At 37.1% G+C, this 13,800-nt stretch overlaps 1 protein-coding gene across 1 annotated transcript in view; it reads left to right on the top strand.

Moving 5' to 3' along the window:
* The window catches only part of SLC6A2 (solute carrier family 6 member 2), a gene marked incomplete at both ends in the record, with an annotated part of 73,638 nt that overhangs the window by 42,228 nt on the left and 17,610 nt on the right, over window positions 1-13,800 (top strand). Inside the window, 5 exons of the mRNA XM_080638225.1 lie at window positions 4,808-4,946; window positions 5,754-5,888; window positions 10,611-10,714; window positions 12,131-12,255; window positions 13,105-13,217. Of these exons, the coding sequence (XP_080494351.1) occupies window positions 4,808-4,946; window positions 5,754-5,888; window positions 10,611-10,714; window positions 12,131-12,255; window positions 13,105-13,217 (616 nt within the window). The remainder of the gene's footprint in view (window positions 1-4,807; window positions 4,947-5,753; window positions 5,889-10,610; window positions 10,715-12,130; window positions 12,256-13,104; window positions 13,218-13,800) is intronic.

Below are 13,800 nucleotides of genomic sequence, written 5' to 3'. Positions count from 1 at the left end.
AATTCTATACCTAAAACTCACCTCCTGATTTCTGGGTACAGATTAAGTATTTCGGATTGAAAAAGATACAAAGTCATTTTCAGGCCACTATCCTTGGGTGTTTCTTTTCCCTTTGGTTTAGCTCTCTGTTTATACTCAAATACTCACAAGTCCCATAAACAGTATGTTCTGTATTGCCCTGTGGAGTCAAAGCAAAGGTTTCTAACAATCCTTATTTGATAGATAGGAACACTAAGACACGGAGGAATTATTGGTTCCAACATTAGCTGTTACTAGAACTATGACTGGATCTTTCATTTACTGAGTCCCACTGCACAGCTGCCCCCACCTCCTCAATAATTTGTCTTTAGTAGGGCTTATGTGTAATTCCAAACAGCTGGACTTCCTGATGGCTCTTTGTGATCTGACATCAAATTAAAGAGGACCCAAGTGCTGCATGAAGACAAAACAAAGGACATTGGTTCCAGCAGACGAATGGCTGTTGACTGATTTCAGCAAAGGTGAACTATTTGCCTTTAACTGAATGCACAGTGGAAGTAATGCAAGAATTGGTGCCAGGGTTATTGGGTGACTAGGGGAATCTTCCCAGCAGAGAGCACAGGAAAAGAGAGAACAAGAAGAAAGGTCCCAGACAGAGAAATCAGAATCTCTGAATGCAATTTCAACCTGAAACCACCTTCCTGCTGTTCTTGCAGGTAGACAGGAAGACTCTTGGGACCCATATGTACAGTGATGTACAGTCTCAAAGTCATTGCAAATGTAGTTTCTACTTCCTTACATGGAAAGCACTTTTAGCATAAATCAGGCTCCTTTGCACAAAACCCTGATAGATAAAGAAAAGAATTTCTGATCTCTAATGCATGTTCTTTGATGCTTGGTGCTATACTAACTAAATACAGCTGGAGCTCTGACTCGAATATCAGAAAGCTTAAATGATTTATTAGCTCCTCTCGTATTTTGCCCAGCATAATATAATGGGTGCCTGTTCTACTTTGTCAGCTTCATCTGCCAATGTTTATTGTAATTCTTTTCCCTATAATATTTTCTTCTCCTTTTTGCGCTTATTTCTCATCTATTTTTATTGTTTTCTCAATAACACACTGTAGGCAAAATATTAATTCTAATTGCCTTATTGCCTCTGATTCTTCCTTTCTCTTTGACTTAGCATTTTGAATTATGAGAGTTTATTTTGAGTGCAGAATTGAACATATATCCCTAACACATAAACCAAGAATCCACGACACACTTTCAGAAGCTTTTACTTAAGACATTCTCAGTATCTCTGGACATGATTTAAAGAAGCTGACAGACAACAGAGGCTGACATTTGTTGGTGTTGTACCTCTTCTTGTTTCCTGCAGGGATTTAAGAGAGACCAGTTTATGCTATTTCATCTATGACTTGTACATATCTTTATAGACTGGGAAATGGGTCAATCTTGAAGCTAGTGAAAGCAACCTCAATTTAGGAAAAGTCATAAGCCACACTGCATTATTCTGCTATAATATCAAAAGGCTAAAAATTCAGATGTTTTGACCTCAGAGCTTCCTGAATGGGGAATCTTGCAGAATCTCTTACTTCACGTTTCCGTTTTTGTGACCAGTATAGGGGAAGGGATGGAGTATAATTGAAAGAAGCCAGTCAGAGATTTATCACCCAACCTGTCTTACCATAGACAGGTTAAAAACAGCCTCAGCTGCTCCTGAAATACGTACAAGCATTGTACTTGGTGTGAAATAAATAAGAATAACTGTGGCATAATTGAGCTAACTGGATTTCTTTATAGCATCACTGATGTATGCAAACTTGGATGAAGATGATGAATGCAAAGTTCTTTTCAAATCTGCCCTTCTCCAAAATATGCCTGTTTTTCAAAGAATAAAGCCAAATCCTTCAAACCAAGAAGGTTTATTCTATCTAACCCTTTAGCAACTGCTTCTGTCCTCCATCTATACACATGTCAGCATATCTTCAGCTAAATCACAGTCTACCACTAGATCTTTTATAGTTTACAGTGCTGCTGGAACAGAAATGTAGTTTCTAGTAGGTAAACATTCATGAACTACTTCCCAGCAACTCTCTAAAGGGGCATCTGTTGGAAAGCTTCTATGACTGTCTCCAGAGGTCACAAAGAAAAACAAAAAAGAAAAGGAAGTAAAACCTGCCAGAATTACAGCTCAGAAACAGCAGCTGTCTATGAAGTTTTCCTTGTGTAGTTGCCTAGTTACACAGCTGTCTTGACTGGTTACTGTTTTTCTCTTCTTGCTTTATGATCCCTTACCCTGATTAAGGGAGCAGAACACTTGGAATGGAGATGCTCCTGAAAATCCTGGGAATCCCGCATTTGAAATGGCAGTTCTGGCAAATGTTCCAGACAGCAAGACACATTGCAAGCTGCTTCTTGGAAAGCAAACACACGAGGAAGTAGGCTTCTTTATAAATCCAGAAAAAACATTTAGGCAAGAAGAATAAAAAGTTAAATGGGCCCAAAGAATGTAAGTTCAGATACAGTTTTTATGTGTAGACATCTAATATTATAATCCAAAGGACTTTCTTTACAACATCCAGCTCCAATACCGATAGCAGTATAACTGTGACAGCACAGATTGCCAAAACCCTCCCAAGATCCTTGGAAAATGTTCTGATCAGAAACTTGTGAAGCTTTTCCTGGCTATACTTATCACTGCCCAGGCTGGTAATTTGGAACGGAGTGAGGCATCGCTGCCCAGGATTCACTTACATTTGGGGATCCTCTAAATTATACTTTATTAGGAGAAATTCAAATAGCTTTCATTCACACTCTAAGCAAATGTTAGAGACCTACCTATTTATTTACATTTAATTAAAGATAATAGGTTTTCAGATGAGATAAAGAAGTCTGTCTCTACGTTTTATTGCTTTCACAGGTAACAGCTATATTGTTAAGTTGGTGTATTGTTGTATAGTAAGAGTTAAACTCACCTCATACTTTCCAAATAGGAATATTCTTGAATACATGCCACAAACACATGGTCACTGCTCTTTCAATGCCTTACTTGTTGTTAGCCTTACAATGCAACACAAATAGATCAGCTGCTTGATTCAGGAGGATGCTTTCTACAAGTGTCTTTTATCCAACCTAGGATTAATCATAGAAACAATTCAGAAACATAGAATTTCTTATTACACATGAGAAACTACAGATGCAGAACTAATACAGTTCTTAGCTGATCATATCTTGATGCTTTAGAAATCAAAAGAATATTGTGTAAAACTTTTTCATGTTACTAGATGGATCGTTCAAATGGGCCTTAATTTTCCCAGCATGTTTCTATAGTTTAAGTAGCACAGAGATATAATTCAGCTTTCCCTATATAAGTTGACAAAGGTTTGTCTTACCTTGGAACTTATTCAACTACCTCACTCAGCTCTGGCTTGATAAGACAGGTACTTAAGCTAATTCTGAAGCACCATCTATCTAGTAAGAGATTGTATCAGGACAGCCAATGGGTTTGGAATTAGACCCTAATTAGTCTCTACATGTCTGCAGTCATGCAGGACAAATCAGTTCTTCAGTTTCTCTAAAATGTAGTTATCTTTATAAAATATGTCAAGGACCTCCAGTGAAAAGGGTGTCTTTGATTTGATATGTTTGCATTATCATGGTGATAAGAAAAGCCAGCAGGGATCAACTTTCTGTTCTACCCAAGCAGTGCATAACCAATAAAAGGCGGTAGAGAAAATGGAGGAGGCAAGGAAGGTTCTTTCAATTTTATCTGGACGAGCACTGAAACACTGAGAAACTTAATCCCTGAGCCAGCATCCTGTAGAACCATATCAGAACCAGAAGTTAGCTCTGCAAGTCTACCTCTAGTGCAGGGCACCAGTCACAGTGCCATTCCCCTGTGCAAGTACAGCTTTCAGTAAAGCAAAGTATTTCTGCTTTTTCTAGATTTGTAAAAGCAGCAAGAGACACTTCAATAGGATAGATCGGAATTAAAGCAAGACCCACTGTAACATCTCTCCCATTTCCCTGTGCCTGCTGCATACGGTGTGTTTTGACAACTCTAATTGTAGGTGTCACCAGTTATGAGGACAAACACTTTTTTACACTTCAATCCATTTCACTGTGTAGACGTCTCTAAAGAATTAGCCTGTTCTGGTGAGCAACAAAATTTCCTCTATCACTCTACTGCCTCAGTGAACAACACAGAGCACTATATACAGTTTAAATTTCCTAGCAGTTATTTTTCCTGCCGCACCACTTTTGGAGCCTCGCAATAGCCTATTTCAAATAGAAATCAAAAGTAACTTTGGAACTCTTCAAGTTACAGGAATCCAGCTGTTTGCTTACGTGGAATCACAAAATAATTTAGGTTGGAAGAGGACTCTGAAGGTCACATAATACAACTCCTTACACAAAATCAAGGCTAACTTTAAAAATAAATCAGTCTCTAAGGCTTTTATGGGCCAAGTTTTAAAATCTCCAGTGATGGAGATTCTGCAGCCTCTTTGAGCATCTGTTCATTGTTCAAGCAAGACCCAATAAATGACGCTTCCAAAATCCCCAAACACTTCCAGACTTTCGATGAAGGAGAGTGCTACCATTACGGCACTATGGTGCTAAACAGACATTGGTGGCCAGTGAGACCATAAAGGCATTGTAGAAGAACCACAACACATGACTCCACAAAACAGATTCCACTAACTGCTAGCAGTGTCAGTAGAGCAACTACAACTGCAGTGCAGCATTCATTTGTGATGTCCATGAGATATGTAAGAGCCTTTTCTCCAAGTGACTTCTTTGTTTCTGTGTATCTGGTATGTAGGAGAGGAGTTCTGCACCTGCACGAAAGCCGTGGAATCCATGACCTTGGCTTGCCTCGCTGGCAACTTTCCCTCTGCCTCTTGGTGGTGGTGATCATTCTTTTCTTTAGTCTGTGGAAAGGCGTGAAGACTTCAGGAAAGGTAGAGCTAATATTGTCCTTCTATCTCAACCACCTTCTTTGTCTCATTTAAGAAGTCTCTTAATTTTAGGAAGCAAGAGGATAAATCATTGCTTCTGAGAGAGCCTTGTGGACCAAACCATGTGAGAGACCTTCACATTTGTACAGTGGAAATACACAATCCCAATTCAGCCTCTATATTATGTGCAAGTTTTACTATATGATGATCCAACTGGAAATTTTATTATCAGATTATTTTCAATTCAACATTAATGGTCTCATCCAGCAAATATTTTGAAAGACTTTTAAATTGTCTGAAACGTGCCTCCTTTTCTTAGCCAAATGTACTAATGTTTTAATGGTATAAGATGCTTTGGTTTTATTATATAATAATGACAAGAGAAATATCTGATGAAAGTAATTTGAAATTAGTCTTTGACATCTCTCAGAAAACAACTTAACAGCAATTCTAGGGTTGGATACATCTGAGAGCTTTCTGTACATTGTCATGAAAGTAATCACCTAACAGCAGGCAATGAATGTGCTTTTTTAGTAAATGAATATGCAGCTGAATAGCTAATCAGTAGTCTAATACACTGGTAATGTGTAAGCACTCCAAGTCTTCTGTTTGTCAGAACTGTCCCCTACTAGTATCAGTAAACATATATACGTAAAGACTCATAACAGCATTTTCCCCACAAGACATCCTATAAAGAGCTTCTCCATCGAACTGAATGGGCAAAACCAAGAAAATGCTACCTGTAATTTTCACTCCTTCTTACATCTTCTGTAACAGGTGATTAACCTTTGGGGTCTCTGTTGTCTGCAGGTTGTTTGGATAACAGCCACTTTGCCTTATGTTGTATTATTTGTCTTGTTAATACATGGAATAACCCTGCCCGGCGCATACAATGGAATAAATGCATACCTGCACATAGATTTCAGAAGATTAAAAGAAGCCACAGTAAGTGTACTCTTCTGCTCTCATTCTTTTAGTACTATTAAACCTGTTGCCCATGTTATTACAGCTGAAAATCTTAGAGCTAATTTCTCAAATTATATAGCCACAATTCTGCCTTTGCAGAAGAACTAGTCCACTGTCACTAAAGGTCTAACTTTCCAACACTCTCCATAACAGAACAGTCTCAGCCTCAACTCAAACTGTTCTGATCACAACAAACCTGCACAAAGGCAGTTTCAGCTGTGATAGTCCCTTAAAAAGTCCATGCTTTGACTGAGACCCTGTAAATTGCAGTGTTCTTTATGCATGCAAATTGAGTCATGCAAAGATTAGTTCTCAAAAGGCTAAGAATTCTGTCAATAAAAAATTTTGCTTTTTAAATCATGAGGTTAAATGTTAACCTGGTAAACAAAAATCCTGGCCTATGAAAACCCTGCTGAACATACTAAATCAGAACTAACTCACCTAATCAAATCATGGTCCTTCATACGAATGAGATTTTCAATAGTATGGTGTTCTTATCTTACTATTGAAAGTAATGTACATTTCACTGTATCATTTAACAACATTGCAAGACATTCTCATTAAATATATACAAACCAACTCAATTTGTGGTGTACCTTGGAACTAAGAATTATTTCATTCATTGTGAAGCCAGATCTAAGAGTATATTCACTAACTTATCAAGTTAGCAGCATTTCAGACCTACAAAGAACAATGATCTGGTGACTAGAGTGATCTTACCATTATATGCTATGCCAAAAATATCATAAATAATTTCTAAGACAGTGGTCTCTATGCGGATGGGTCATGAGGCCATTCAAATGGTTGCAAAAGTAAAAATCAAGGATGTAGTTCTACTGGAATGAAATGAACTATTCAGAAAATCTTCAGCTTTCAGAGATGTCTGTAATCTGTACATAGTGACACTGTACATTGCCTATGCATCCTATCTTTATTTCTCATGAATATTTAAAAACACCCTGACAGTTAGAATACAGACCTATTTTATATACTCTTAGCAAACCAATCCTTCCTTGGCTTTGTAATACTGAATTTGGAAACTGACATTTCTTCCACAACAGAAGTTACCACTCGAGCCTAATTCCATCTCACTCTATTTTGAAATAGTCAAACTGAACTTCAGGTATAGGTTTTTCATTCACCGTTGCCACCAAGGCAGTAGCCACCTCAGTAGTTCACATTCATGTATACACATTGATATAAAGATGCAAGGATGAACAAAGTAGGTGCTTAAAGTTTTCTTACATACTTTGAGTGCTGTTTGAAAAGAACATCACAAGTTCAACTAAATGTCAGTGGAGCTGTGCCAGCTGGCATCAACTCAAAATCCAGACCTTCATAATCATAGCTGCCTTCTGCTTTTGGAAAGATATTCTGTGCACTGCTCCTCCTTGGCTTAATATTTCTGCAGCTGCTATTTGGATGACCCTAAAGTTATTTATTTCTAAGACTAATTTTTTTCAGACAACAACAACAAACAAAGTTGCTCAAGAATAATAACAGACTAATGATTAGTTATAAGGAGAAGTTTCACAAACTGCTTTGTCACATCAGCCTTTCTCCTGCTAGGAGACAGGGATACCTGCTGATGCAATACACTTGTGTGTTTAATCTTTGTCCTCAGGCTCCAAAGAACAGACTCCTACTTTAGCTCTATGTCAGTGCGTTCCTGAATATTTCTGATTTATGTTTTTTTCTCCCAAATGAAAAATCAAACAAAGAAACATTGTAAGTCACAAGCAGTAATGACCTCTGCCAATGCTTCTCTGAAAGACCTTAGAGCATCCTGATCCATGTCAAGCTCTACTTCATTTTATAGAGCCACATACTGCACAGCACTGAGCAAACCCTGAGACACGTGAATTTTTGGGAATACTGAATCCACAAAGAATGTGTCTGTAAAAAGGAAAGAAAGATACTCATATCTCTTAACCAGATCAGTACTTAGCTATGTTCTTTCTGACTGTTCAGGAGCTACAAAGCCACAACGCTCATCTCCACTACACAGATGGATACATTAAACACCTGTGTAAAACAGCAGCTACACTTCTGTTCTGCTAAAGAAATCAATGTTACAGAATTAAATCATATGTGAGGAAGAGACACTTAGTCTTTTACACACCTTAACAAGTTTCCTGAAGAAACACGCAATGTTTGCTTTTCACACACCACAGTAGTTCTTTAAATCCACATACAAAAGACAGAATATGCACAAGTTACAATGGCATAAACAACTAAACTATGAATAAAGCTCAAGATGATGACTGCCTCACTTAAAATGTTTATATTTTTTCATTTTTAATGCATACAAAACCAATATCCTACTATAAAATATATTAGACTACACATCAATCAGAAGCTATTCAGCTGAAGTGAACAGATAACATGAGCACGAACTGCAGAAAAGTGAGCCCCACTGCCTATTTCACAATCCAGCTTTTTTATAGCAAAGGGAATATTTTGCCTTTAATCTTAGTTCTAAAGGAATTAATGGCTTCTGTTAATTTTTCCCTTCACCGTGATCTACTCAATTTGTTTTCTAATCAGTTACTATGAGCCAAGACTCTTACTCGACAGACACTTAAGCATACACATAACTCTTTTGGTAGGCAGCAAGTGCTAACTTCTTATTTGAATCATTAGGAATTAAGCATGTGCTGAATGATTCTTTACTATTAAGAAAGTAATAATGAGTACAACTCCATTGCCAAGACACAAAGAGCTACAGAGCCACTAAAAACAAGAGCCTGGTGCAGTTATAGCGTAAGCAAAAATTATTTTAAGAAAATTCAGGAAATTTGTTAACAATGCAACTTATAAGAAGCTTTAAAAGACAAGAAAAATAATAGGAGGCTTTGCATCACCCTGTCCTGCACTCTTATCCACCTAAACACTTTTCAGAGAGTACAATTGTCATTGATACCAGCCTTTGTGTGGAGATAGAACATGAAGATATAACTGGATACACAAAAGGAATGATCAAGGAATTAATTTTACAGGATAATTTTGCTATTTAGTAAAAGAAATCCATGATACCTAAAAGCCCTGTATGAACTGCAGTTAGAGAGGAATCACATCTGCCTATCCACTGGTTTCCAATAAACACGTAGATTGTTCTTCATGTTATGTTTCAAGTAATTAACTTAAAACTCATAAAACTAAGTTTCTCTACAAATCCAGAGTTCAATAAATGGTCACAGTCTTCAACACGCAGTAGTTGAAAGCATCTATCACTTATGTTGAGAAAAAAAAATTGATCACTAATGTGATTTCATATATCATGTTAGGATGGGATAAGGAAATCTCTCTCCACTGGGCCAAATGTGAGAGCTTAGCTTAAAGCTCCAATGTAGATGGAGATCATAAGAAGCTTAGATCTGTTAAAATGCTGTTGCTAAATAGATACATTAGATCTGATTTTATAGAGCTGGGTAGTGATAAATCCAGTACTTTTTGCAGTCTTGAATTCCAGACCCTTGTTGAAGATGCTTGCTTAAATATCTCTTTGTAACAATTGAATAAGTGGAACCCCTATTAACCAGGGTAAGCTATTTTCAGGCTTCTGATTCAGGACATCAGCAGCATGCATTGTTCCTGACTGCTGTTCGCACATGGATGTTGAGATGGATGGTCACTTTAGAAAATGTTATAGCAGTAATAACAGGTTTTCTTTAGTGCACAATCCTTAAAATTACCAAGCTGTATCTAAACTGATAAGCATCTCCCTTATGAGGAAAGGCTGAGGGAGCTGGGTCTCTATAGTTTGGAGAAGAGGAGACTGAGGGGTGACCTTATTAGTGTATATAAATATATAAAGGAGGAGTGTCAAGAGGATGGAGCCAGGCTCTTCTCAGTGGCAAACAATGATAGGACAAGGGGTAATGGGTACAAACTGGAACACAAGAGGTTCCACTTAAACTTGAGAAGAAACTTCTTCTCAGTGAGGGTGACAGAACACTGGAACAGGCTGCCCAGGGGGGTTGTGGAGTCTCCTTCTCTGGAGACATTCAAAACCCGCCTGGACACATTCCTGTGTAAGCTTATCTAGGTATTCCTGCTCCGGCAGGGGGATTGGACTAGATGACCTTTTGAGGTCCCTTTCAATCTCCAACATACTGTGATACTGTGATACTGTGAATGACTGTCACAGGAATAACTCCTTTTCCACCTAAGAAGGAAAAGTGACAGATAACCTGTGTGGTTCTGTTCACAGCACGTCACTTGTGCTTCAACTTCTGAAACAGGGAAGCATCATATAAAATGTACCAACAATCCCATGAAGAAAGCTCTCTCATGGGAAAGAAAATGTTCTGTGACTCCTGACCTGTTGTATATTTTTAGTTTTCTGATTGTCCAAATTATCTCTGAACAAGAGCTATTGGAAATGCATTTCTGCCACCCAGGAGAAAAGTCATGTAATCATATCAGTACTCAGTAAAAACTCAGAAGTACAGATTCGACTAGTACCCCACACTGTGGTAGCACTTGCCCACTGCTTCAGCCCTTACCATTTCAGGATAAGCTGTTCTGGACCATGACTGTGCTCCTTGTGACACCTCATGCGACTGAGAAACACTTACATTCCCATGAGCTTGAATGTTGATCATTTTTCTAAAGCCATCTGTCTTGTACGCTTCTTGCTTTTTCCTGATGTATCTTTTGAACTGAACTGACATTGATAATGTTGGTGTCGTTACGCAGGTATGGATTGATGCAGCTACTCAGATATTTTACTCCTTAGGAGCTGGATTTGGTGTTTTAATTGCATTTGCCAGTTACAATAAGTTTGACAACAACTGTTACAGGTAAGACAGCCTGTTATTTCACATATTCTTTTACTGTTTCACAGCAATACTATTTTACTCGAACTGCATCTAGAATAAGTACTAAGACATCTTTCTATCTTCAGTCATCTATTACTAATGGTTAGTCTTGTGTAGACGTAGCAACCAACCCAAGTCTTGAAACACTGTCTTCCTTACTGAAATTTTAGTAACAGGAACCTACCAAGATATCGGCCGTACAGCAAAACAGAATGGGATTAGGTTTGGACTTTAGACAGCTGTGTAAACTGTGCTTGTGTTTGCCTTTCAAAAGTACCAGTAAGTGCAACAGTGAACAGAGGATGAAGTCTTATTGGTTAGGGAACTAAAAGCAGAAGGATTCCAGTTTCCAGCAGTGTTTCTGTGCCTTGGGATTATTTCTGATATTTTACGTTGAGCTCTAATTTAGCAATGCACTTTAAATTAAATCAAGTCAGTTTGTAAGTATTTTGCTGAATCACCACCATGGAAATTCAGCCATAACTGCTCTGCACTTTCTGAGAACTTCCAACATTTAGAAGTCTTGTTAACATTCCATTTTGGAATGAAAACAAACATAGCTTTAATTTTTCCCATGAAATATGAATTCAGAAAATACATGTGTTATAAATACATTGTGAACTGAAGGATGGCAAAAAAAAAAAAAAAATGTTGAAATGACAAGGTACCAGAAAATACATAGATTGGAACTGCCTTAAGCAGACTGAAAGCCAAAATCATGGGACACTTCCACTGACTTCAGAGTTTTGTACTTAACTGAAAGCAGCTTTGAGTTGCCAGCAGATTATTTGCAATAGGTACTATTACCAAGTTTGAGAACCCTTCAGTTAGAATGCTAACCACAGCAGTCTTCCAAAATAAGAGTTATCATCATCTTCAAGTAATTTTGCATTAGTCTTACAGCAGCTGTGTATTTTTCTTCTGTATTCTAATTTTGATTCAAAATTGAAAAAATCCACTTGAACCTGAGAAGATACCCCCACTGACTATACGTAAATTCATATTATGCAGTTCTTAGCTTAACATATTTGTTCAATATCACTTCGTAAGCCTGGTCTTTCTTGTAAGAGTAATCTGTACTTTCATTAAATACTGTGGTTTAGCTCTAACCATAAAAGCACACTTCAATTCAGTAGCATTTACAACACATTGATTTTTAATATCTTAATATTTAATAGAGCTTTGTTGGTTTGTGAGTTTAACAGAACTCTGTTTTATATCCAGATAGTAAACAGAAGTTATTTCCTAGCATTGTATGATCATACAAGCTTTAGATCATCAAGATAGTTTCACAATTAGCATTTTGACAAGAATCTTCCTATGAACCAATCCCCATCTATTATTAAAGTACTTTTTGTTGACTTTTTTTCACTGAGCTTTTCTTCTCTCCATCATTAGGGATGCTTTGTTGACTAGTACCATTAACTGTGTCACAAGCTTCATCTCAGGATTCGCAATTTTCTCCATATTGGGCTACATGGCTCATGAGCACAAAGTTAAAATTGAGGATGTTGCTACTGAAGGTAGGAAGTTAATTTTATACTAGTTCTACTCTTTTTCATCCAACAAATGTGTTTATATTTGTTTCAAACAGTGTGTGAAAATCTGATGGAAATTACTTGAATTAGCTTATTTGGAACTAAAGTTCCAAATAAATAATTAAATAAAATTAATTACATATTGTTATACATATTACATATAATTAATAAAATAATTACAAAGTGTGTAAATGCCTTGCTGAAAAGTGAACTCTAAGTGGTATTGATTCATCTTGCCTCCTCTAAAATGAAGTTCACAAACATCTTGCTCCTCACAAGTTTAGCCTGTGCAGCAGAGTGGCATTTACCCCTGCATAGTATCTTGTGAAAGCATTGCTGCTCAGTACCACAGGTTACTAGTTTGGATGGTTCTAGTAAGTTTAGCTGCAGAGTCCATTCACTGGTAACAGCTCACTCATGGCTTTGGTTCCTGTATCTCTCATAGCATCCAAGTTTTCCTGCCAAACAGTAAGGTCCACATCCACATGGCTCCTTCTCTACTACACAGTTGAAAAATAGCTAGTAAGGATGTCCATCCAATAATAAGATTAATAGAAGTGAAAAAGAATGGGATAGAGATTTTTTTTCTTAGTACAAAACTGTCGTGAGTACATCATTAAAGTACTTTGAATGTATTTTTAGTATAACACAAATTTTCTTTTAACAGCTACTCAGAGTGTGATGTGAACTGATGTAAAAGTCAATTTAATCATATTTTATCTTTTTTAAATGAACACTTTTGTAAGGCTAAGAAACATCATTTGGGTTTGTTTTTGGGGTTTTTTTTCTTTGTTTGTTTGGTTGGGTTTTTTTAATTTTTCTTTCCTATTTCAGGAGCTGGTTTAGTTTTCATCTTATATCCAGAGGCAATTTCAACTCTTTCAGGATCTACATTTTGGGCTGTGGTATTCTTCATCATGCTCCTTACTCTTGGTATTGACAGTTCTGTGAGTATTTTTTCCTTCAAGCCTTGACATCTTTCATTTGCTGGTATATTCTGCAACTGGAGAGGTATCAACCTTAAACAGGGGCTTTATTACATTTCAAATAAACATTCTGTACATTCCCTGAATCTCTTTTCACAGCCACAGCCAACATACCAATAATATTAATCCTGACAGTATATATCAAAGGCTCACAATATTTAAAAGGTTTAAGAAAAGATCAAATCTCTTACAAGCCAGTAAATAATTACTTAATGCTGCTTTTTTATGACCTTACAAGAGGGGCTGTTCATCAAGAGTTATTACTATTTTAAAGTATGACCAAATATCACTGTTTTGTTCTAGCCAAAGAGGCATCAAGACATCCAGTTATATTGCGCTTAAAGGCTGATTAATTTCGGGCAGGCAAAAAACCAAGATCTGTAAGAAATAGAGAACCATGACAAAGCATTCATCATTTTTAGTAGGATAGGGGTTTCTTACTCTTCTAAAGCGTAGAAGTGTCTTTGGTATTTCTGAATGTACACGGCTAATCTAGAAATTTCTTGCTGGAAATGGCAAAACACAGCATTTCCATTGCTTACAA

Source organism: Psittacula echo, assembly GCF_963264785.1.
Source record: "Psittacula echo genome assembly, chromosome: Z".
NCBI lineage: Eukaryota > Metazoa > Chordata > Aves > Psittaciformes > Psittacidae > Psittacula > Psittacula echo.
Note: the sequence above shows the minus strand (reverse complement) of the source record. Positions and strands in the feature narration are given on the sequence as shown.